The 23,786-nt window shown below is 41.7% G+C and overlaps 4 protein-coding genes across 7 annotated transcripts in view; 3 read left to right on the forward strand and 1 right to left on the reverse strand.

Annotated features, from left to right (window-relative positions):
• Positions 1-6,632, forward strand: part of c1s.2 (complement component 1, s subcomponent .2) — a 27,424-nt gene extending 20,792 nt beyond the window's left edge. Inside the window, exons 20-24 of the mRNA XM_081696204.1 lie at positions 143-277; positions 697-771; positions 1,108-1,304; positions 2,131-2,345; positions 5,975-6,632. Of these exons, the coding sequence (XP_081552330.1) occupies positions 143-277; positions 697-771; positions 1,108-1,304; positions 2,131-2,345; positions 5,975-6,332 (980 nt within the window). The 3' untranslated portion in view covers positions 6,333-6,632. The remainder of the gene's footprint in view (positions 1-142; positions 278-696; positions 772-1,107; positions 1,305-2,130; positions 2,346-5,974) is intronic.
• A 1,716-nt stretch (positions 6,633-8,348) lies between these two features.
• Positions 8,349-9,933, forward strand: LOC118242145 (uncharacterized). Its single transcript, XM_035530887.2, has 4 exons — positions 8,349-8,507; positions 8,867-9,014; positions 9,205-9,313; positions 9,558-9,933. The coding sequence occupies exons 1-4, from the start codon at positions 8,414-8,416 to the stop codon at positions 9,681-9,683; spliced, it is 477 nt and encodes a 158-aa protein (XP_035386780.1). The 5' UTR covers positions 8,349-8,413; the 3' UTR covers positions 9,684-9,933.
• Positions 9,934-13,631: 3,698 nt separating this feature from the next.
• Positions 13,632-17,246, reverse strand: slc39a3 (solute carrier family 39 member 3). 4 transcript variants are annotated; one of them, XM_027005924.3, is made up of 6 exons: positions 16,859-17,246; positions 16,136-16,372; positions 15,967-16,033; positions 15,674-15,837; positions 15,099-15,229; positions 13,632-14,885 (listed from the first exon to the last, which is right to left on the reverse strand). In XM_027005924.3, the coding sequence occupies exons 4-6, from the start codon at positions 15,801-15,803 to the stop codon at positions 14,196-14,198; spliced, it is 951 nt and encodes a 316-aa protein (XP_026861725.2). In that variant the 5' UTR covers positions 15,804-15,837; positions 15,967-16,033; positions 16,136-16,372; positions 16,859-17,246; the 3' UTR covers positions 13,632-14,195. The 4 variants fall into 4 exon arrangements, with proteins under 4 accessions (XP_026861725.2, XP_026861726.2, XP_026861724.2 ...); XM_027005925.3 differs by lacking the exon at positions 15,967-16,033 and having other exon boundaries at positions 16,283-16,372; XM_027005923.3 differs by lacking the exon at positions 15,967-16,033 and having other exon boundaries at positions 16,859-17,234.
• A 105-nt stretch (positions 17,247-17,351) lies between these two features.
• creb3l4 (cAMP responsive element binding protein 3-like 4) lies at positions 17,352-21,480 on the forward strand. The gene is made up of 10 exons (XM_035530811.2): positions 17,352-17,520; positions 18,044-18,172; positions 18,533-18,794; positions 18,875-19,041; positions 19,147-19,236; positions 19,332-19,438; positions 19,772-19,840; positions 20,184-20,268; positions 20,389-20,485; positions 20,801-21,480. Exons 1-10 carry the CDS (start codon positions 17,473-17,475, stop codon positions 21,115-21,117), a joined length of 1,371 nt encoding a protein of 456 aa, XP_035386704.1. The 5' UTR covers positions 17,352-17,472; the 3' UTR covers positions 21,118-21,480.
• The last annotated feature ends 2,306 nt before the right edge of the window (positions 21,481-23,786 follow it).

A 23,786-nucleotide genomic window follows, 5' to 3' on the forward strand; every position in this document is an offset into this window, starting at 1 on the left:
TACTCTTAATTACTCCAGTGCTCATGTTTTAATGTTATTTATTTTCTGGTTTTTGCTACTATTTAATACAGGAACAAATTGGCCATGAGCCCACTGGCTGTTGAGTTTTGTGTAATGCTGTCTGTAACCTTTACCATTGCAGTCATTGATTGTGGAGTTCCCAGACCACTTCTGAATGGGGGAGTCATATTTCTCTCTGGCTCTAACAACGAATACCGCTCAGTCATACAGTACCACTGCATCGAACCTTACTACACTTTCAGAGGCACTAACTATGGTTAGACACACTACTGAATTACTGTTATCAGTACCTGTGAAAATGCATACAGATTCTCCTTGCTACTGTCTCACTACTAGTTCTTCACTGATTCTGTCTCACTGTTACTCTCTCAATGCTAATGTCTCACTATTACAGTTTCACTGCTACTGTCTCACTATTACAGTTTCACTGCTACTGTCTCAATGCTGCTGTTTCATTGTTACTGTCTCACTGTTACAGTTTCTCTGCTGCTGTTTCACTTTTACTGTCTCACTATTACAGTTTCACTGTTACTGTCTCACTGTTATTGTCTCACTATTACAGTTTCACTGTTACTGTCTCAGTACTACTGTCTTAATGCTGATGTCTCACAGGTACTGTCTCACTGCTGCTGTTTCACTGCTACTGTCTCACTGCTACTTTTCCTCCTCTGTCAGTAAACTTCACCTGTGCATCAGACCGTAAGTGGAGAGCGAGTGACAATGATGCCATAGTCCCTCCATGCTACCCAGGTAAAGTTTTTGCCCATTTTAAAATATTCTATTTATTTAATCATAGGTTTACATGTGTGGGTGTGTGTGTGTGTTCATGTGTGTGTATGTGAATGTGTGCATGCTTGTGGTTTTGTATATACATGTGCATGCATGTATGTGTATATGTATGCATGTGTGTGCATATATGTATGTGTCTATATGTCCGTGTGTGCGTGCGCATTTGTGTGTATGTCTGCTCTGTGTTTGTGTGCACTTGCAAATGTGCATGTATATGTGCATATGCCACTCTTTGTGTGTATGGGTGTGTGTGTGTGTGTGTGTCTGTCTGTCTGTGTGTGTGTGTGTGTATATCAGTGTGTGGTCGCCCTTCCGTAGACCTCACTTTGCGTGACAGGGTGTTTGGAGGGAGACCTGCGCCTGAAGGCTCCTTCCCCTGGCAGGTCTTCCTCATGTCAGGAGGTCGAGGAGGAGCGATCGTCATTGCCGACAGGTGGCTCATGACTGCAGCCCACAATCTGGAGAATGCAAAGTATGATAAAGAAAACTTAAAGGTATGTTCACTTATAGACTATTGGAAAATTAATATAAGAATATGACTATTATAAAATGACTATTAGAACATGAATATTAGAATAAAACAATTAGATTATGAATATTATAATATGAATAAATGTAACGGTCCGAATACCGAAGGGCGAGGGGCAGGACGCACAGACTCCACTGACGTGGACAGACTTTAATTAACATGAAACCAAGACAAAGTTGGCACTCACACATGACATTAACGGTGAACATTTAACAAACATCTAACAAGCGTGAACCTAGACAACCATTTACAAAGACAAACACATCACAAAGGCGAATATATCAAAGACCTGCACTCCACGACACGGGTTTATATACACACAGACACAACACTGACCCGGTGCAGGTGTGCAGGCGTGGTCACAACTAAAGAGAGACCCTCCCACTGCACGTGGCGGGCCAAATCACGTGACTCGCGGGAGGCGAGCGTTTTGTGACAATAAAGTTTATGACTGTAATGTCTCAATTAGCATTTGTTTATTCATTCACTCTAAAGACACACTCTGTAGCAATAACCTTGTACATAATGACATTCAGTTAAATATAATTTAAACTCTATTACAAAAAAAACAGAATATCACAAACCAAAATCTAAATATTGGATCATCTTTTCTATTTAATATTTCTGTTTAATCATTGACTACAAATCACTGGCACTTATTTGGGTGGTATGACCTCAGGAATGTATTTCAATTCAATAATCTAAATAAACTCAAATATATGTTGTATGATTGTATATCATTTGGCAATATTTGAATGTCTGAGGGCTTTTTAATCCTTTTTTTTTTGTAGGTATATGTTGGAAACATCAAAATCAGTGAACTTTTGAAGTTTCCATCACTTGCTATTAGCTCAGTTCACGTCCACCCAGGATATAAGAACAATCACATGAGGACAAATTTTGATAATGACATCGCCTTGATCAAGTTGAACTCCTCCATCACCTTTAACGCCAACGTTATGCCAGTGTGTATTCCTCCACAGGATGCTGAACTCAATACCTTTGGGTAAGAGAGCAATATCACACTGGTACACACCATAAATGTATCCCCTGCTGCCCCTTTACTGCTCCATTATCAGCCCTCTACTTACCCTCTACTGCCCAACTACTGTCTTTACTGCCCCCCACTGCCCCATACTGCCCACACACTGCCCCACTACTGCCCAACTACTGAAACTACTGCCCCACTACTACCCACCAACTTTCGCTGCTACTGCCTCAACTGTCTTCCACTGCTCTGCTACCACATTCCTACTGTCTCGGGGCTGGCCTCCTACTGCCCCTTTGCTGCCCTCCTACTGCCCATTGCTGGACATCTGCTGCCCCACTACTGCCCTCCTACTGCTCCTCTGCCACTCCCTATACCTTCTTATTGGCCTCCTACTGCCTCTACTGCCTGTTGAATTACGGTGAATGTATGGGAAGGAGATGCAAGTAATTGCACATGTAGTTGCGATTTTGGTGCACACCAGAGCATCTGTGATCTTCTGTGATCTTCTTTGAGCCGCTGTGAGCGTCTGTGAACTACACTTACCCTTGACTCCCTCCGTTTATCCGGCACGTATCTTCACACAAATATAAACCAACAATAATATAAACCAACAATAATATAAACCAAAGATATGTTTCGTACCATGCAGCCATGCCTGTCTAGACCCATAACTTAGTTGATTATTAAATAGAAATAAAATTTATAGTTATTTTATACAAAAGAAAGTCACAGCTAGCATGACAGCTAATTACATTTTATCCATAACCTTACGCATTTTCTGTTAAGGCCAGTCAAAGTATACAAGTACATTATATTGCCAAAGGTATTCACTCACCCATCCAAATAATTGAATTCAGGTGTTCCAATCACTTCCATGGCCACAGGTGTATAACACCAAGCACCTAGGCATGCAGACTGCTCTTACAAACATCCGTGAAAGAATGGGTCACTCTCAGGAGCTATGTGAATTTCAGCGGTGTACCGTGATAGGATGCCACCTGTGCAATAACTCCAGTTGTAAAATTTCCTTACTACTAAATATTACACAGTCAGCTGTCTGGTATTATAACAAAATAGAAGTGATTGTGAATGACAGTAACTCAGCCATGAAGTGGTAGGCCACGTAAAATGACAGCGCGGGGTCAGCGGATGCTGAGGTGCATGTGCGCAGAGGTCGCCAATTTTCTGCAGAGTCAGTCGCTACACACCTCCAAACTTCATGTGGCCTTTAGATTAACAGTGTGTAGAGAGCTTCCTGGAATGGGTTTCCATGGCTGAGCAGCTGCATCCAAGCCTTACATCACCAAGCACAATGCAAAGCGTCGGATGCAGAGGTGTAAAGCATGCTGCCACTGGACTCTAGAGCAGAGGAGATGTGTTCTTTAGAGTTACGAATCACGCTTCTCTGTCTGGCAATCCGATGGACGAGTAGTGTATCATTAGGATATGAGATAGCAAAATAGCCATTAAATAAAGAGACACCATGAGTACACAGGAAATGTGCCTCTTTCTTTATACTGCCAGGGTGATATATGCAGGATCTATTACTGTGATATACTCAGGGTCTATTACTGTGATATACTCAGGGTCTATTACTGTCATATACTCAGGGTCTATTACTGTGATATACTCAGGGTCTATTACTGTGATATACTCAGGGTCTATTACTGTCATATACTCATGGTCTATTACTGTGATATACTCAGGGTCTATTACTGTGATATACTCAGGGTCTATTCCTGTGATATACTCAGGGTCTATTACTGTGATATACTCAGGGTCTATTCCTGTGATATACTCAGGGTCTATTCCTGTGATATACTCAGGGTCTATTACTGTGATATACTCAGGATCTATTACTGTGATATACTCATGGTCTATTACTGTGATATACTCAGGGTCTATTACTGTGATATACTCAGGGTCTATTCCTGTGATATACTCAGGGTCTATTACTGTGATATACTCAGGGTCTATTCCTGTGATATACTCAGGGTCTATTACTGTGATATACTCAGGGTCTATTACTGTGATATACTCAGGGTCTATTCCTGTGATATACTCAGGGTCTATTCCTGTGATATACTCAGGATCTATTCCTGTCATATACTCAGGGTCTATTACTGTGATATACTCAGGGTCTATTACTGTGATATACTCAGGGTCTATTCCTGTGATATACTCAGGGTCTATTCCTGTGATATACTCAGGATCTATTCCTGTCATATACTCAGGGTCTATTACTGTGATATACTCAGGGTCTATTCCTGTGATATACTCAGGGTCTATTACTGTGATATACTCAGGGTCTATTACTGTGATATACTCAGGATCTATTCCTGTCATATACTCAGGGTCTATTACTGTGATATACTCAGGGTCTATTACTGTGATATACTCAGGATCTATTCCTGTGATATACTCAGGATCTATTCCTGTCATATACTCAGGGTCTATTCCTGTCATATACTCAGGGTCTATTACTGTGATATACTCAGGGTCTATTACTGTGATATACTCAGGGTCTATTCCTGTGATATACTCAGGGTCTATTACTGTGATATACTCAGGGTCTATTCCTGTGATATACTCAGGGTCTATTACTGTGATATACTCAGGGTCTATTACTGTGATATACTCAGGGTCTATTCCTGTGATATACTCAGGGTCTATTCCTGTGATATACTCAGGGTCTATTACTGTGATATACTCAGGGTCTATTCCTGTCATATACTCAGGGTCTATTACTGTGATATACTCAGGGTCTATTCCTGTGATATACTCAGGGTCTATTACTGTGATATACTCAGGGTCTATTCCTGTGATATACTCAGGGTCTATTACTGTGATATACTCAGGGTCTATTCCTGTGATATACTCAGGGTCTATTCCTGTCATATACTCAGGGTCTATTACTGTGATATACTCAGGATCTATTCCTGTCATATACTCAGGGTCTATTACTGTGATATACTCAGGGTCTATTACTGTGATATACTCAGGGTCTATTCCTGTCATATACTCAGGGTCTATTACTGTGATATACTCAGGGTCTATTACTGTCATATACTCAGGGTCTATTACTGTGATATACTCAGGGTCTATTCCTGTGATATACTCAGGGTCTATTACTGTGATATACTCAGGGTCTATTCCTGTGATATACTCAGGGTCTATTACTGTGATATACTCAGGGTCTATTACTGTGATATACTCAGGGTCTATTCCTGTCATATACTCAGGGTCTATTACTGTGATATACTCAGGGTCTATTACTGTGATATACCCAAGATCTGTTACCTTCAGATGGGCTGCAGTAATACCCATTCCTGCTTCAGTGCACCAACACAGGGATGCTGGTGGTCTTAGTGTGTTAGAGGGACACCTGACTGTGCAGTCTGTCCTGTTTTTGTTACTCATGTCCTGCTAGCTTTTCTTTTACTGCGTGTTGATTGGTTGGATCACTCACAGTGGGTGGGGCTTGAAAAGAAATTTATTTTTGAATTATCCAGAAATCTGAACATTAACCATTATGAGTAAAATAGCAAAAGACTTCGGACATCATTTGAAATGTGAAGTCATCCAAGGTAATAGTCTCTCCCTGCCCCTCGAACTCTTAACACCAACTCAGATCTTGGTTTCAGGTTAGTGTCGGGGTTTGGAATGACTGAAGACTGGAACACTGCCGACAATCTCAGATACATCAGTCTCCCAGTCGTGGACCAGGACAAATGCCACATGTGGATAGAGCAGGAGAGAGCAACACGCAGGGATGTAGCACCACTCACAGCAAACATGTTCTGCGCTGGCCTCCCTGAAGGTAAGAAGGACACATGCTCAGGGGACAGCGGCTCTGCTTTCGTCATGAAGGATGGTGACATGTACTGGGTGGCTGGCATCGTCAGCTGGGGCGTGGACTGTGGCCAGCCTGGGAAGTATGGCATTTACACCCGGGTTACGCAGTATGCAAACTGGATACAGAAGACAATGGAGGAACATTAAGAGGACGAAGAAGACTGACTGGCAGGATGAACACATGCACACACACACATCCAAAAGTGATATTAATGGGACATTTATTGCTGTGGGTTTATTGCAAATTATATTTGGCCAATAAATATCAAAGTATAGACCTTTTGATTCCTTTCTGCCTATGAAAAACAGAAGCGCTAATATCAATATAGATCAGGACATCAGAAGAGCCAACTGCTGCCATCATAAGTACCAATGCAAGTTATGGCAAATTTATCTCTGTCAAATCATTCTGGGAATATGAAAAAGATAAATAAAGAAAAAACCTTCTCCAGCCTCAGGGTTTCTTGTTTCTTGTCACATGCCACTTTTGTAGCTTTTCAAAATGTTGCTGCCTGCAGATCAATGTTATTGTTCTCAGACAGCTGATATGTTACTTAAGAACATGTCCAGATGTGTGTGTGTGTGTGTGTGTGTGTGTGTGTGTGTGTGTGTGTGTGTGTGTAAATTACTGTGTAATGTACAGGAATATGACAGAGTGATCATTAGAGAAGTTAAAGTTAACCCCCACTATACCACTGTGAGAATTTTGACCCACAGAAATATGTTAAACCCACAAAATGGAATAGATATGCTCGGGAGCTACACGGGTTTATTGCAAAAAAAAACACATGCATGGAATTTTTGTATGAGGTAATGTAAACAATTTATTATACACTCGGCTTACGATACTAAGCTATTAAAACACAATGACAGAAGGTGCCATCTGCACCTAGTAAAAGTCTTTAATGTAATATGGCTAAAAAAAAAAGCCATCACACTCTCAGTCATATCCACTCTTACCACGTCCACTCTCACCACATCCACTCCCTGCACACCAGCCACCATTTAGTCACGAATCCAGAAGTGGACTTTAAAGAGAGGAAAGGGTTAACAGTTGGTAGGGGATGAACCAGACAATATAGCTCGCACTTATAATAAAAATAAAACAATAAAAAACTAATTTACATTTAGTTGACAATTTTATCCAAAGCGACTTACAATTATGACTGAGTACAAGTTGAACAATTGAGAGTTAAGGGTCTTGCTCAGGGGCCCAGCAGTGGCAGGGATTGAACCAGCAAGTTTCTTATTACAAGTCAAGTACCTTAACCACTGCCCCAAAAGGCTTTTAAGGCCTTAAAGGGGAGGTAACAGGGGATGAGTGAGGGGTTGGGGAGTAGCAGAGGGGTGGGTGAGGCGTTAGAGGCTGGATGCATCAGGGAGGTCCTCTTCTGACCTTGGGATGTGCAGAGCCATAGTATGAAATAATACAAATAATGCAGTTTGATGCAGTTTTTTAATAGTTGTTTGTTTTGGCCTCAGTTTCCAGCAAATAGCAATTGGTCTAAATGGCTAATAATTAATTTCAATTGTTTTTATTTCCTTATTTTGTTGTTATGAACTCTTAGTAACTACGTTCTCTACACAAATATGTTTTCTGGTGTGGAGTAATTGGAGTAAGTCTTCATCTCCCTACTGGTCAAATACAAACTGAACAACTATTGGAATTATCTGCTGGCACCATCATCTATTTCTTATCATGAATTGGATCTTTTCCTCTTTTCAGAATCAGGACTGTTAGTGCAAACCAGCATCACCTTTTCCAAACTATTTCTCAATGATTGTTTGGGTGTGTGTTGCTTTTTACCAGGCTGGAATTTCCCCAGTGAGGACAGCAGAACTGAGAAGGGTCACTCCAGCTGCCCACTGCCACGAAACCCCACGACATCCCATGATACCCCATTCACTACAGACAGAAACACACAAACATGCTTTGGTCATGCCAGCAGTGGTTAATTTTGTAAAAACCAGATATGATTTTTCTGCACATAGTGCCAAGTCTCCCTGCTCAGCACTCAAAGGGCCGCCTGATGCCAGGAACAAACCCTGAGCTTCCAGGACTTGTGCAACTCTGTATTTTTCCTTGGCTGAGGTTTTCATGACACGGTTGTTTGAACAAACTGAACCTGAAGAACCTGTCCAGGCTGGGGGAGAAACAGACAGCTGCTGGGTATAAATACACATTGCTCTACTCTGCAGGCAGTCCGTTCTCTACACAGTTAAGACAAATGAAGCGCTCCTGTGGACCAGCCATGCCATGCCTTGCTACTCTGAGTCTGTTTGCCTCTCTGTTACTGCTCACAGAGTGCTCCTGGGGCACCGGTGAGTTAAGCAGACCTCTTATTATATTATATTTATTTATTATATTTAGATGTGTTAATTATTTTTATGTTTATTATATTTTAATGTGTTCATTGTTTTTACACAACTATCATATGTAGATGTGCTCATTATTTGTTTATTATATTTATACATTTGTTTACTATATTTAGATTTATTATTTTTATTATATTTACAAGTTTTTATTAAATTTTTATTATATTGTTTATTTTGTCTTTGGTCTTGTGCTTTGTTTGAATTGTGATGGTTATTATTCAGAGAGCAGTTTTACAGGTTATTATTACTCAGAGTTCTTTCCACATAAATCTAACTATATTACATTTGCTCACATGTTTTGTCAGGGTCAGGAAACTCCTATAGTTATGACCTTTCAAAAATGTCAGACCTGAGAAAACTGTACAACTCCAAAGTGTATGAAGCTGACCGAATGACCAGACCATTAGAAGGGCTATCTTTTCAAGCAGGCAAACTCAGTCACTCTGGAGTGAGGTAAAATTAGTCATTTTGAGGTAAAATTAAACATTTATAAAAATTCATCCTGCTCTGACACATATACCTATTTCATATTTTTTTCCTATGTTTTCATTTTTGACATAAAACATGCAGTCTGTGAACTGAATAACATATTGTGAAATTGTTTACTGCTAACCCTAACCCTGACCCTGACCCTAACCCTTAGAGTGTCCCTCGCGGACAAGACCAAGTGGCTGGTGCATAAAGGAGATGGTTATGGAATCTCATCTCAGACAGTAGTAGTGGCTGCCAGACACATGGGCTCTACCTGGAAGGTGAGAGCACAGTTGCATGTCTCCTGAACATCACAAACCTGATTCATGTGTACTGAACACCACACCACAAACCTGATTCACGTGTACTGAACACCACTCCACATACGTCTCCTGAACACCACTCGCAAACGTGATTCACGTCTCCTGAGCACCACTCACAAATGTGATTCACGTCCTCTATTCAACATGTGGTATTTAAAAATCATATTTGTCCTGTTGTCTTTTATTCCTTTTTTTCTGGCAGATCATTGAGACCAAAAACTTTGGCGGGAGTAAGACGGTGGCTGACTTTGTGAGGGCAGGAGGGACAGATTACAGCCTCATGTTTGATAATTGTCATGATGCGTCTGAGAGGATGATGAAGAATTAAAGCTTCAGTGTAGCCTGCAGCTCCTGATTTTCTGCTGTGTACTTTTGTTGATACTGTATGTCGGACATCATTTATGCTATAACCTTTACTCTAGTTTATTATTTGCAATATACTGCTTACCTGCATCATGAGAGCATCATCCCCAAACAATGAAACCCCTTCAGTCTGAAATGGTGATATTTTGCTTCTGTTTTGTTTTCTTTAATCAAACCTGCCTGACATAAAGTAAAAGGAACAGTTTTAAATTCAATGTGTCAGTGTGGAGATTCTGTGCTGTTAGATGAACCACAATACCATCAGGGTTCCAGACAGAATGAAGAACATCACTAGAGGACATAATGCTGGCAGGAAACATTTATATTAATATTTAATGCTATTGTAACAAAATCACAGGCCATTAACCCAGGTCTTGGATAATCCAGGTGAGGTCCTTCAGGGGGTGACAGTCTCCGTCATATTTTAACCAACATTTCAATTCTGAATGAATGTGATGGTCTTGATAGTGTCATGATAGTTTTATTTTGACTTGAGTTAAGATTGTTTTACATAGGCCACATTTGACTACAGTTGTCATTAAAACCACTATCAACCAATAGTTGGTTTAAATACATAATTAAATAGAGCAAGGACACCCACTGTACCTGGAAACTATGAATAAATAAAGCCAGAAATTAGATTTTATTTTGTCTGGTGATTAAGATGCCTAATCTGACAGGTAAGGCCTGTTACATAGAGAGATTCATGCATGATTCATGGGTTACGTTTTATTAGTTAGTTTATTTTCAAGTAAAGACAAAAAACAACGTCCAACTTTGAAAACAAAGTTAGGGCGAGTTGGACGAGCTCCGAGTCCAGTTGATCTGTTTCTGCAGGACTTTTTGCGGTGTAGTGAACTTTCCGGACCGGAAGGTGGCGATAATGGGCTTCGAATCACAAGGATTCCAAATAATACTATCCATGAAGAAAGCCCACGTACAACACGGAATGATGGTTAGCAGATTAGGGTGTAAACCTCACAAAATCCGAAATGGTACCTTTGGTAGGTATGCGCTATTTATTTAGATTTAACCGCATACAAGTCACTGGTTTGCGCATATGAGGACTAAACATTTTACCCAGGGTGAATTTGTTTTGCACAAAAAGTGATCTAACTATCTAGAAATCTATTTACACACAGGTTTCAGCTGCTGCGGTCTGGCGTTGTGTGGACAACACTAACCTAACTGAGCTATGATGGGCAGACTGGACAACACCAACCTAACTTCTGCTAGGCAGACTGGACGACTGGGCTTTAAATCCATGAAGTGGCCTGGTAACGGGACACGGTCTGCTTAGCTGGAAAACATCTCACTGTTGCTTATTTCCCAAGGGCTCATTTAAAAACTACTAACTTGAGGCAAATAATAAATATCAATACCACAGTGGAACGAGAGTATGTATGTACGATAACGACAGTCTCGCTCCATAAAGTTTTTGTTTAGTTTGTTTCTTCACTTAATGTCATTGTGCAGTATTTTGCATCTGTTTTGATAAATGTCCTGTTGCCGTCTATCTCGCCGGATATTAAACCATACCTTTCTCAGGGACCGATTTATACGGGATTACATGCTTTACATTCCTAATACTTTTCTGGCCCGTAGGTGAAATTGATAAATGATGGGTGGTTTTATGGCTCCAATGAAGATGTTGGTTTTAGTCGTTTTGTAAATACCAGGAACTACTGAGTAGAGGTTCATGTACCTGAGTCCTATACGCAGTCCAAGACAACTGCTGATACGGTGAGACTCTGGGTTACAGATAGTTCTGTGGCTCTGTCGTAGGGTTGAGTTCAGTGCGGCATTTTTAATATCTGCCAAGTTGTATTTCTGTAACAGCCCATCTGTAAAGCAGCCCATCTTTCTAGTAAAGTGTGTTCGTGCTGCCGTAAGACAAACTGACAGTTTTAATGGCGCCCTAGTGGCAGATTTGTAATTTGATGTACATCTATTTTGAGACTGTCCTTCAGAGTCTGAAAAATGGGCTACAGGATAAATGTTACCTTAAAAGGTCTGTGGTCTGTGGCTACTCAGTTGCTTTCTGGTTGTGATGTTGCTTGTTCTTTGCTCTTTCTAAAAGTGTCCTCCTACACTACTCTTAGACTCACTACAGTGAGTGAATTGTCCACAAAGACAGGAAGCAGAGTGTCTCACACAGCTGCACATACAGTGTACAGACTGGTACTGTGCAGCTGTGTGCAAGCTGTAAACTTCAGAGATCATTATTTCTGGAGTGTAGTCTGACTTCAGAATCTTCACATTCGTTAAAGAGGGAACGTTTGCTCAAAACGGTGAGGATTGGTGACATGAATGTGAAATCTTCATAGCTCAGATGAAATGTCTGGTGAAATAAACTACAGGGATGAGAGTCCAGATGATAACACTAACCTGGAGGATGAAGTGATGGAAGCTGAGGACCCTGGGTAGAGCCCGAGCAAGCCCATGGACACACTGCTGGAAGAAGTGAGTTTTCTTTGTGGTACATTGCTGTGGGTCTAACGCAGTCTGTTTGTAGCTGCTTGACAATGTACCTTACACTAGTCATGGAAACATGGATCAGCTCTGAACAAACATTTTCCCCACAATGTGTAAGGAATACACACATACACACACTAGCACAATTTTACTTTTTATTGGTGTATTGGGGTAGATTTTGTTTTTTTAATAAATGTTTCATTCATTCACCAGTGTCTGTTTTGATTTCACTGAAATACCAATTGTTGCTAAACTGGCTCAAGTGGTACAAGTAAACCCTTGATCATATTTCAGGTTTATTAAACCACATCATTGAATATTTTTATTGTTCATTTTGAAAATGAGAACAGACAGACATACAGATTCACTCTCTCCATTTATCCCAAGGGGAAACTACAATGTTGCAGCAGCTAGTCACATTTACAGCATTTAGCTGATGCTATCAAAAAGCCATTTACAATTATGAGTGTGTACAACTTGAGCAGTTAAGGGTCTTGCTCAGGGGCCCAGCAGTGGTGGGACTTGAACCTTCTGATTACAAGTCAAGTACCTTAACTACTGAGCTACCACTGCCCTCACATAACAACACTCAAATGACATTCACAGAATACTCACACACACAAAAAAAACTACTCTGCTAGCTAAAAATATAGCATATCATGAAATAGTTTAAAATAGAATTTAGTTTTAGGTTACAAACAATCTCATTAAATATTAAATACCATAAATATGAAACAAGCCAATTATAAATAATATTGTAGTGTATTGTTAATATTGGAGCAGGTTAACAGCTGCTGTCTTGATGTAGCATATGAACTGTGTGCGGTCATGCAATGGTCAGCCTCTTGGTGTTCTGTCAGCAGGATTTTCTGACCATCTGCACTTATAGATGAAGTTAGATTCTTATGCTTTTCACTGTTAGTTTGTCAGATGTGCTTTCTACTGAGGGAGGTAAAGCACCCAGATGAAGTGCTTTCTCAGAACCATGCCACTGGACCCAGTGGGTCCTGCCACGTTCACAGGACTGCTCAAATTATGTTACCTGCATTAGGTGTAGTGTATGTATAATGTACCCATACATTTGCATTCTGAACTGTACATATAATAAACTGCATTCTAAACAGGTTTGGTTATATTCTAAATGGGTTGGATTATATTTTAAATAGGCTGGTTTATATTGTAAAAGGGTTGTATTATATTCACAGATTGGGTTATATTCTAAATGGGATACTGTGCTCTGAATTTATGACATTAAAAGTAAACACAGTTGTTCTGAAATACCATCTGGCACTGGTAACTAAAAGCTTTTTACACTAATACGACACTGAGGGTAGATGTTTGGCTTTTTAGTTCTGACATTTAAAAGCATCTTTATTATAAAACTCCTATGACTAACAGTTTTGTTACCATGTCTATACACATGTGCATGAGACAAACATGAGACAAAGATGAAATTTTTATTTTTTTTAAAATCTGTCGAACAAACACTAATACAAAATTGAAATTATACCCAATGCTGGAGTCATGAATTAAATAGAAGTTCACATTCCTTTGCTGTCCGAGCCAGAACAACTCAGATGTGAACTTTAATGGGTAAAGGGGTACCTCAGTGGTGAAGGTACTGGACTAATAATCAGAAGGTTGCCAGTTCAAGTCCTGCCACTGTTGTGTCCCCGAACAAAATCTGTAACCCTCAATTACTCAAATTGTGTTCAGTCAGAATTATAATCTCCTTTGGATAAAAGCGTCAGCTAAATGGAATAAAGTTGTGTAAGCATCCGGAAGCTATGAATGTTACATCACCTGCAGTGATGTGTGAAGAAGCACGTTTGGCTTACGCATACTGTTTTATAACAAAAAGGTTTATAAAACATCCTTTTACTAATTTAAGTCACATCAGAAACCAGACCAACCATCCAACCACCCAGGAGATTTATATTAGTGTGAACTATCCTGTAACTATTTCCATGCTGCTGTTGCCCTCTGGAGCCTGTCTGCAAGCTCACTCAAGTGACAGTTTAATGAACAGGACTGCAGTAATGGCGCTGAAGCCGGTCAGTAGCAGAGTGGCTCTGGGGATGCGCTGCCCTCTAGTGTTCAGCACGTGAGGCAGCACCTCCATGAAAATGATGTAGCTGAAGCTCCCTGCTGCCAGACCCTGCAGGGTGGCACGTGCGAGCTGGTACTGAGGGACAGGGGGGGTCTGGCGGAGCGCTCCACCCAGCACCACCCCCAGAGGAGCCATAGCCGAGAAGAGCAATACAGAGGCGGCCAGCACCACCTGCCGCAACTGGCTCTGTGCAAGTTTGAGGGCCAGGCTAAAAGAGACGAGGCCGTTACACAGCAGGAGGTCCGGCCCCCGCCCGCCTCCCTGCCTCTGCACCAGGGCCCCACTGTCCAGCACTGAGCACAGACACAGCGAGAGCACAAGGACGAAGGCGCGGACCGCAGAGAGGGAGACGTCACGGGCGTGGTCCTCGGAGCCCCTCCCCCCGGAGGGCTCTGGCCACGCCTGCACTGTCCTGGAACACCGTGCTTGGTCGTTGGAGCCGAGGCCGCAGCCCACCGGCACAGCTGACTTTTTCTCTGTGTGGTTATCGTGCTGCTCTCTCTGGGCCAGGAGTGCCTGCTCTATCAGCAGCAGTAAGAGGAAACCCATGGCCAGGATGAACTCAGGAACCGGGAAACACAGCTGGGGAAGACGGATACAGGACTCCTCTCAGTTCAACACAACTCTTCAGCCTGAAATCATCATCATCAAACTCTGAAGCAACAATAAGTTTGCAAATGCACATTCCAATTCGTCTGGTATTGTGAGATATCCTAATGAAGGGGAATAACATGGTGTCAGGGCGGCGGAGCAGAGAGGGAGATGGAGCACACTGCCTGACTGTGTGGAACTTACTGTGACTCCCAGGTCACTAAACGTCTTGGTCATCTCTCTCAGGTAGGCGGGAACCACGTCCAGCATGCAGTGTGCCAGGAGGACCCCAGCAGCAGAGGAGCTGAGCAGAGACAGCACTCTGTGTCTGGTGTCTGCACAGACAGTAGCACAGCACATTATGCACATTATCGACAGACTTTACAGGCTGGACACTGTGTGTAGGGGACTGGATCACTGTCTGGGTGACTCTAATCCTGCAAAGGCAGTTGTGTTCTCTGTGTTTATTCTGCTTACTGAGGGTTTAATGTGGCACCTGCACTACAGAAAACAATTTGTGTACATCCAAATGTTTAAATTATTCATTTTTGATTCGTGAACCACGGCAATAGGTTCTTATGAAAGACCTCAAAAGAGAATAATTTTACTCAACTCACTAAAAGTGAGCAGTTAACTATCATTTAGCCATTTGGCACATTCTCACTGCAGTATTTCATCGGATTTTACTCATCTACAATTAACATTTAGACAATTAATCTCAGAAATCTTTAGGATTAAGATTAAGCAGCTACACTCTAAAGATAAAGTATAAATCTTACCTGGATATAAACCCCATCTGATAGTTGCACTCACCACCCAGAACGGAGCGAAACCAAACAGTACCGTTGAGGAGCAAAGGCGGAAGACGGAGCCCAGGTTCACGTGGGTAGGTGCGGGCACCGAGGTCATCGCGGAGATCAGCCCACACTCGGCTGTAGGCACGCTGAAAAACCGGGACAGACAGAAAGACGGTAACGACCCGATTATGATCCAGGGGTTTCACGTCTTAGTGACAAGAGGGCATAATACACATGACCTGCAGTTTACACAGTTCGCTTGTAAAACGCCTTACGTGATCTCTTCTTTACAGCCAGCTGTGTTTTAAAGGCTCTCAAACGTAATCCCTTGTGCTATATTAGCTACAAACACCAAATATTAATCAGACACAAAAGTATATTCGAGTCCAAACGGTCAAAAGTAAGTAACTTAACAGAAGCTCACGTAGCTTCATGTCTACTTACTATTGGCTAAATGACTTTATATCGAGAACAGCTGCCGACCCTCCTTAGCATTCCGCGACAACGGCGAGGGTCCTCTCGTAGCTCAGAACCGCTGCAAGCGAGCTCACGCACCCCCGCGTGTTTCTCTAACGGGAAGGGCTGACTCACGTGCCAAGTCGTGATCAGCTGAGCTTCGGTAAACGGGGAGTTGGGCGCGCGCAGATGAAGTAGTCGTCTCTGCACGTTTTACCCCGCGAGCTAAATGACAATGAATAACGAAACACAACATGTGCTAACATCTTATTATGCGCAGTGTCTGCATAAATGTTAAAAGCGTTCGTCTAGTGTCTACTGTAAGGTGACGCGGTGATGAATAACTGAAGATAACACCGTTTCTGCTCAAAGGAAAGCGCTTTTATTCACAGGCTCTTTCCGTTAACAGTAGTCACACAGCAAACAAGCAGAAGGGTTTTAACTACAGGGGAAATGGGAGAACATAGCCAAACGTAAAACAACATAACTACGGTAAAAACATTCACTAAAGCAAAAAGTGACGCAAGCAAAAGACACAAGCATTAGGTTGGGCAGAACAGGTAGCACGTCGAGGTTATGCAGGCCTTCGGGTTTCCAGAGGTCGTGTTGCAGTTAAGGGTTAAGATTTGGGATTAAGTTACATGCAGGAATAAACTTCATTACGACAATATAAAGTCTTATATCTACGTTTTTGCGCGTCTGTGCTTTTACCTTACAGCTGAACTGACTTCTAGGTTTTAGGTTTGTCACTGCGGTCTAAAGTCGAGGCTCTGTCACGTGTCTGTGGATCCTGGAACCGAGCGAAATGCGCTAAAACACCCGCAAAGCCGCCCGCATGGGCAATTCAGTTAAACTAAACTTTATTGCTATTGTACATATACACAGGTGTATACGGTATAACGAAATGAAATTCAGCTAGACTCAGGTGTAAACACAACAGATAATGCAGTTTTGCAACAGAGACCTATTTTACACTAGGTTTTTGTAACCCAGTTTGAAACGCCATCGCGTTAACTAATCTAGATCATCGTTGGTCAGTGTTTACACTCCGATCTTCGACCAGTCGGAAGTCAGCGTGTCGAGTTCTTGCGCTCGTCGTGCACAGATTCTAAGATCTTGAAGTGTATGGATAGACCGGATGAGATGGCAGAGAGGCACACGAGTACGTCCATGTGCTGTGGTGGTGTGCTTAACAAAACGCCCGCCCACCTCTACGCGGATGTGCAGTGGAATAGCGAGGTTTACGTTCACACTGAGTATGGAGCTTTAGAAATGTTCCAGTAGTTCTGCTTTTCTGTTAGTAAAGTGTATGACGTGCATAAAGAATGCGGGAATCAGACATCGTATCTGGGTCGACTGTATTCACCGAAACAGTAAGTAGCTAAATTGTCCAGATGGTTTACATAAGTACAATAATACTTTGTTTTCTAAGACAAGTACAGTCGTGTTTACGGCAAAATATTACTTTGAGCTAGAAACCTACGCAGAAACCTGTATAATATAACGTATTGGCGGGGAGGCTGTACTGTAATAAATAATGATCTCTAGGCAGCTGCGATGCTAATATAGTGAAATAGTTTTATATCTTCGCTCAAAACCATGTCCGAACCAGGATATAAATGTCCCCGCACTGTTCAAACAGAAAAAAACTCCTCCCTCTCCTGTTGACTACCTCAACTTACGCCTCAACCCTCCTGTTGGATCGGAAAGAGACCAACTCTTCTACACCTTGCAGTCACAAAACTCTGATGGCAATCATGTTGTTAATTAGTTTTTGAAGTGCCAATCCCCTCCGACTCTGTACTAGAGGAGGGTGGACCTCAAAGTCGGATAAATAACTGCCCCTTAATGGCCATCAGGCCCACTGTTACCTTTTCCTGTACACTGTTGTCACAGGACATAGGAGGCGAGATATGCAGCCTGACGGAGCAGGATGGGAGTCTGGAGGCAGGTTTGATTCTGTCTGAGTCCTGTCTGCACTCCGTGTACACAAGTACAGAGGACTGGGTCATTCAGCACCCACGTGTAAGGGCCCCGCTACCCCACACTACTGCGTACTCAATGACAGAGTTCTTCTTAAGGGATTTTAATTGTGGTTCATTTCATGGGACTTTAATCTTAGTTAATTTTTAGGGATGTTTGTTTTTATTTTGTTTGCTGTGTTCCCCTATTCAGTCCATTTATTTTAGGTAAAAGTGTAACATAACTCTCAGACAACCCCTGATATCTCCTCACACCTCCTGATATCTCCTCACACCTCCTAATATTTCCACAAGGGACTTCATGAGCAAGTCTGCTGCTTAGGAGATGCAGTCTATCAAATCTCTGGCCAGAAACAATTTATCATGTGTTTATTTTGAACTATGGTGATTTGATTTCTAACAGACCCTGAATGACAGTGAGCCCGAGGACACCCTGCAAGCGATAAACCCGAACGATGTCTACGTATCAGGGCCTCTGCACCAGCGTATGTCTGAAAGCGACGACAGCATGTCAGACGATAATTACACAGATGGCCCAACACTACTGCTTGACTCTGCCCACAGTCAGACCACTCCCACTGTCTACCAAGTGGTATATGACATAAGTGGTCTGGGGGACAGCTCACGAGAGCAGCAGAAGGTGGATGTAATTTCCATAGAGCTTGGTGAGTCTCTGCAGGCATTACCACCATTACGGCAGAGAGGACATGAGATCTGTGTGACATTCAGACCCCCCCCCCCACAGATGAATGGAGCTCACAGGTGCTGATGTCGGAGTCATGTGTTGTGAGTGATCTGCCCTTCATCTCGGGTGTAAAAGTGGAAAACACTCCTCCAAAAAACTACCAGAACACTCTCAGCTCACACCCAGCTCACACCCAGATCACACCCAGCTCACACGCAGCTAGCCTGGTCAGTTCTGTTTTAATGAATGTGTTTAAAAAAACCTTAATTCATCTGATTTGAGATTGGGACACGTACGAATAAAATCTTCTAAAATGACGATACATACATCAGCTTTTCCCAGAGCTGCAGCTGACGGAGGAAGAGCAGAAACTTCTGGACCAGGAAGGCGTGTCACTCCCCAGCAGCCTTCCCCTGACCAAGGTCACATCGCCACGGTAACACGTTTCTGACCACTTAGTCACTCTGCTGAGAAAACTGCATCAATTGTGTGTGTTTGGTTGAACGCATCTCTGCAGGCTGAGGAGAGAGTCCTGAAGAAAGTGCGACGTAAAATCCGCAACAAGCAGTCGGCCCAAGACAGCCGGCGGAGAAAGAAAGAGTACATAGATGGTCTGGAGAGCAGGTGATTATATTTCACAGGGTCAGGGTTAGAGTTCAGGGTCAGGGTTCATTTTGGGTTTTGTGGGTTTTTTTAAGTCACTTTGCTTTAAAGAAAAACGTATTAACTCTACGGTTTAATCACCAAGTACTTTCAGAAAAACATCAACTTTCAGTGTGTGTATGTGTACACGTGCATTCGTGTACATGAGTATTTGCGTGTGTGTACGCATGTGTATGTATGTATGTGTGTGTGTGCCACTTTCGCTGGCTGCTTGTATGAGACACTGACTTACTGACTTTGTGTGTGTGTGTGTGTGTGTGTGTGTGCGTGTGTGTGTGTGTGTGTGTGTCTCAGGGTTGCAGCATGCTCAGCTCAGAACAAGGAGCTACAAAGAACAGTAGATCAACTGGAGAAGCACAACACGTAGGTCACACACACACACACACACACGCACACAAAATATCTCTTCATGTATCCTGTTCTTCTTTCTCTATGCCTTCCTCAAGCTTTTTATCCTCATCTCTTAAGAGGGTTATTAGTTTATCTGTGTGTGTGTGTGTGTGTGTGTGTGTGTGTATGCATGTATGTTTGTGTCCGTGTATGCATGTATGTTTGTGTCCGTGTATGCTTGCTTGCGTCTGTGCGCGTGTGCGTGTTTGTGTCTGTGTGAGCATATGTGCTTGTGTCTGTGTGTGCATGTTTGTGTCTGTGTGCATGCGTGTTTGTGTCTGTGTGTGCGGGTGTGGGTGTGTGGGTGTGTGTGCAGGTCTCTCCTCGCACAGCTGAGGAAGCTGCAGGCTCTAGTGAAGCAGACGGCCACTAAAGCTGCCCAGACGAGCACATGTATCATGGTCAGAGCTGCAGTCCTTCCCTGCACTGATTAACAGGACTGACTAGTGTCAGAATAATGAGTTTCCCTAGTCCTCCGTAACACCCAGTGAACCAAAGTTCTTTTGTTTTCTGTCTGACAGATATTGCTCTTCTCTTTGGCCCTGATCATCTTCCCAAGTTACTGCCCCTTCAGGTGGGGTTCTCAGACATCAGATGACAATTACACACCTACAGGAGGTTGGTTTGGCCTTACATTTACATTTATGGCATTTAGCTGATGCTTTTACCCAAAGCGACTTAAAATTATGACTGAGTACAACATGAGTAATTGAGGGTTAAGGGCTTTGCTCAGGGGCCGAACAGTGGCAACTTAGCAGTGGTGGGACTTGAACGGGCAACCTTCCGATTACTAGTCAAATACCTTAAACCATTGAGGTGCCACTGTCCTAGAGAAAAGCTTCTCTTCACTTGGAAGTATCTGCAAATATGGTGGAACATAGAGCATTCTCCCATCAGGACCTGTGTTTGCTTCCTCTGTTTGTGCTGCTGCAGTAATCTCCAGAAACATCCTGAACGATGCAGCCTCACCGTTGCTCCTCTCTGATCCTGTGGATGATAAACCACTCCCCGAGCTTCCGGTCTCCTCCACGGACAACCAGCAGCCAGACGCCGGCGACATGGCCAGACTGCTGCTGCAGCCCCTGGGCGGAGCAGAGGGGGAAAGGCTCCAGGACCTGAACGACAGCCTCCAGAGAAATGCCTCTGCCCTGTCAGACCGTCAGATTGATGCATTACCCGTAGGATTAACGTCTGCTTCTGCAGGAGTTGGATTAGACCCAGCCAAACCTGCACATGCAGATGAAATGTAGCCACCTCCTTTCCTTACGGTGCTACACTGAGCTTTCCAGATGCCATTTTTGCTCATAACTTACAGCTATTCTAATATGTTTTGCATATCATAATATGGTTGTGGAAATGCTGCCATAGTCTTTACATAGTTTACATTTCCTGAGATTTTCTGTTGAGGAGAACTACCAGAAAGGGAATCCTGAAGACATGTGTATGTGCTGTAGTGCTTTCAGGATGTGCTGTGGGTTTTATTGGAGAAACCTCTTCATTCCATTTTTCCCATTCTGTAGGAATGTTTTAACTGTCACTGGGCCTGTTTCATGGGTGTTTTGTTTGAGTATAGCAGCAGTTTGATGCTTTATTAAAGTGAATCAGTGTGTTTATACATTATACATGTACTGTTATTAACTGATGCAGATTCCTGCAGCCTTGAAAAACTTAACCTCAATTAATTCATAACTGGCAAAGAGCAGTGAAGTTTTATGAGGATCTGATGGAATGTGTGATGATTTAACTGAACATTCTTCACTCTGAATCTTCTGAATCATTCCATGAGTAACCCTGCACATTAACCTAGACTTTACATTACTGCTGAATGTGACATTAGAATTGTTGAATGAGGTGTTTTTTATAACACCACTAGATGTCACCAAAGTATGAAACTCACATTAAATGCAGCTCACTCTCCAAGAAAAGTGTGTAGGCCAAAGAGGTTCGATTACTCATTTCAATTACATTTGCTCTAGCCATACTAGAACTGTGGTGCACATTTGTTTATGCACATTTCCTAAAGATGGGCACTCAAGAACTCACTAAAGAACGTGGGCTGTAACTTGTTTTAGAATGAATTGTGCCCTTTTTAAAACCAATAATCAAACAGTTATTTATAGTACACATATTCATGCGGGATTTAGTTCAGGCAGGCTACAATGGTTTTTCTCTTTATGGAGACTTTATGGAGAACTTGAAGCTACTGATGAATATCAAGACTCACTAGTGTATTCATCGTAACTAAAGCAGTTGATCATGTTAGACACATTTTTTGTTTTTATTTCAAGTATTATAGAGTTTCTTTTATGAAGGATCACTAAGCTAATGGTTAATGGTACCCACCAGTTCCCTTTTCACTTCACTTGACCGTTTTCTCAGAACTATCTGTCACCATCTGGCAACCAGAGATGCCCTCTAAAGAAAACCCATAACATGAATTACCTGTCAAACATAAAGAATGAATTACCTGTCAAACACAGAGTGAACTATCAGTAAAACACAGAGTGAATTATGTCTCAAACATAAAAAGTGAATTACCTGTCAAACACAGAGTGAATTAGCTGTCAAACATAGAGTGAATTATGTCTCAAACATAAAAAGTGAATTACCTGTCAAACAGAGTGAATTATCTGTCAAACATAAAGAGTGAATTATCTGTCAAACATAGAGTGCATTATCGGTCAAACATAAAAAGTGAATTACCTGTCAAACAGAGTGAATTATCTGTCAAACAAAGAGTGAATTACCTGTCAAACAGAGTGAATTACCTGTCAAACATAGAGTGTATTACCTGTCAAACATAGAGTGAATTAACTGTCGAACATAAAAAGTAAATTATCTATCAACCATAGAGTGAATTACCTGTCAAACAGAGTGAATTATCTGTCAAACATAAAGAGTGAATTATCTGTCAAACATACAGTGAATTACCTGCCAAACAGAGTGATTTACCTGTCAAACAAAGATTGAATTACCTGTCAAACATAAAGAGTGAATTACTTGTCAAACATAGAGTGAATTACCTGTCAAACATAAAGAGTGAATTACATGTCAAACATAAAGAGTAAATTATCTGTCAAACATAGAGTGAATTACCTGTCAAACATAAAAAGTGAATTACTTGTCAAACATAGAGTGAATTACCTCTCAAACATAGTGATTTACCTGTCAAACAGAGTGAATTACATGTCAAACACAGAGTGAATTATCTGTCAAACATAAAAAGTGAATAACCTGTCAACCATAGAGTGAATTACCTGTCAAACATAAAGAGTGAATTATCTGTCAAACAGAGTGAATTATCTGTCAAACATAGAGTGATTTACCTGTCAAACATAGAGTGAATTACCTGTTGAACATAGAGTGAATTACCTGTCAAACATAGAGTGAATTAACTGTCGAACATAAAAAGTAAATTATCTGTCAAACATGAAGTGTGAATTATCTGTCAAACATAGAGTGAATTACCTGTCAAACATAAAAAGTGAATTACATGTCAAACATAGAGTGAATTACCTGCCAAACATAATGATTTTCCTTGTCCAACAGAGTGAATTACATGTCAAACATAGAGTGAATTATCTGTCAAACATAGAGTGAATTACCTGTCAAACATAGAGTGAATTACCTTTCAAACATAAAAAGTGAATTACCTGTCAAACAGAGTGAATTACCTGTCAAACATAAAGAGTGAATTACCTGTCAAACAGAGTGAATTACCTGTTGAACATAGAGTGAATTATTTGTCAAACATAAAGAGTGAATTATCTGTCAAACATAGAGTGAATTACCTGTCAAACATAAAAAGTGAATTACATGTCAAACATAGAGTGAATTACCTGCCAAACATAATGATTTTCCTTGTCCAACAGAGTGAATTACATGTCAAACATAGAGTGAATTATCTGTCAAACATAGA

This window comes from Electrophorus electricus, chromosome 14 (genome assembly GCF_041902795.1).
Source record: "Electrophorus electricus isolate QZ-2024a chromosome 14, ASM4190279v1, whole genome shotgun sequence".
Lineage (NCBI taxonomy): Eukaryota > Metazoa > Chordata > Actinopteri > Gymnotiformes > Gymnotidae > Electrophorus > Electrophorus electricus.

Excerpts from the sequence above, each read along its gene's own strand:
- slc39a3 (XM_027005926.3), bottom strand. The coding sequence starts at position 15,803 with ATGACCTCGGTGCCCGCACCTACCCACGTGAACCTGGGCTCCGTCTTC. Across the intron at positions 15,230-15,673 it reads CAGATGGGGTTTATATCCAG|ACACCAGACACAGAGTGCTG; the intron begins GTAAGATTTATA and ends CTGTCTGTGCAG. Across the intron at positions 14,886-15,098 it reads TTAGTGACCTGGGAGTCACA|CTGTGTTTCCCGGTTCCTGA; the intron begins GTAAGTTCCACA and ends CGTCTTCCCCAG.
- creb3l4 (XM_035530811.2), top strand. The coding sequence starts at position 17,473 with ATGCGGGAATCAGACATCGTATCTGGGTCGACTGTATTCACCGAAACA. Across the intron at positions 17,521-18,043 it reads CGACTGTATTCACCGAAACA|GACATAGGAGGCGAGATATG; the intron begins GTAAGTAGCTAA and ends CTGTTGTCACAG. Across the intron at positions 19,439-19,771 it reads ATAGATGGTCTGGAGAGCAG|GGTTGCAGCATGCTCAGCTC; the intron begins GTGATTATATTT and ends TGTGTGTCTCAG.
- LOC118242145 (XM_035530887.2), top strand. The coding sequence starts at position 8,414 with ATGAAGCGCTCCTGTGGACCAGCCATGCCATGCCTTGCTACTCTGAGT. Across the intron at positions 9,015-9,204 it reads CTCAGTCACTCTGGAGTGAG|AGTGTCCCTCGCGGACAAGA; the intron begins GTAAAATTAGTC and ends CCTAACCCTTAG. Across the intron at positions 9,314-9,557 it reads ACATGGGCTCTACCTGGAAG|ATCATTGAGACCAAAAACTT; the intron begins GTGAGAGCACAG and ends TTTTTCTGGCAG.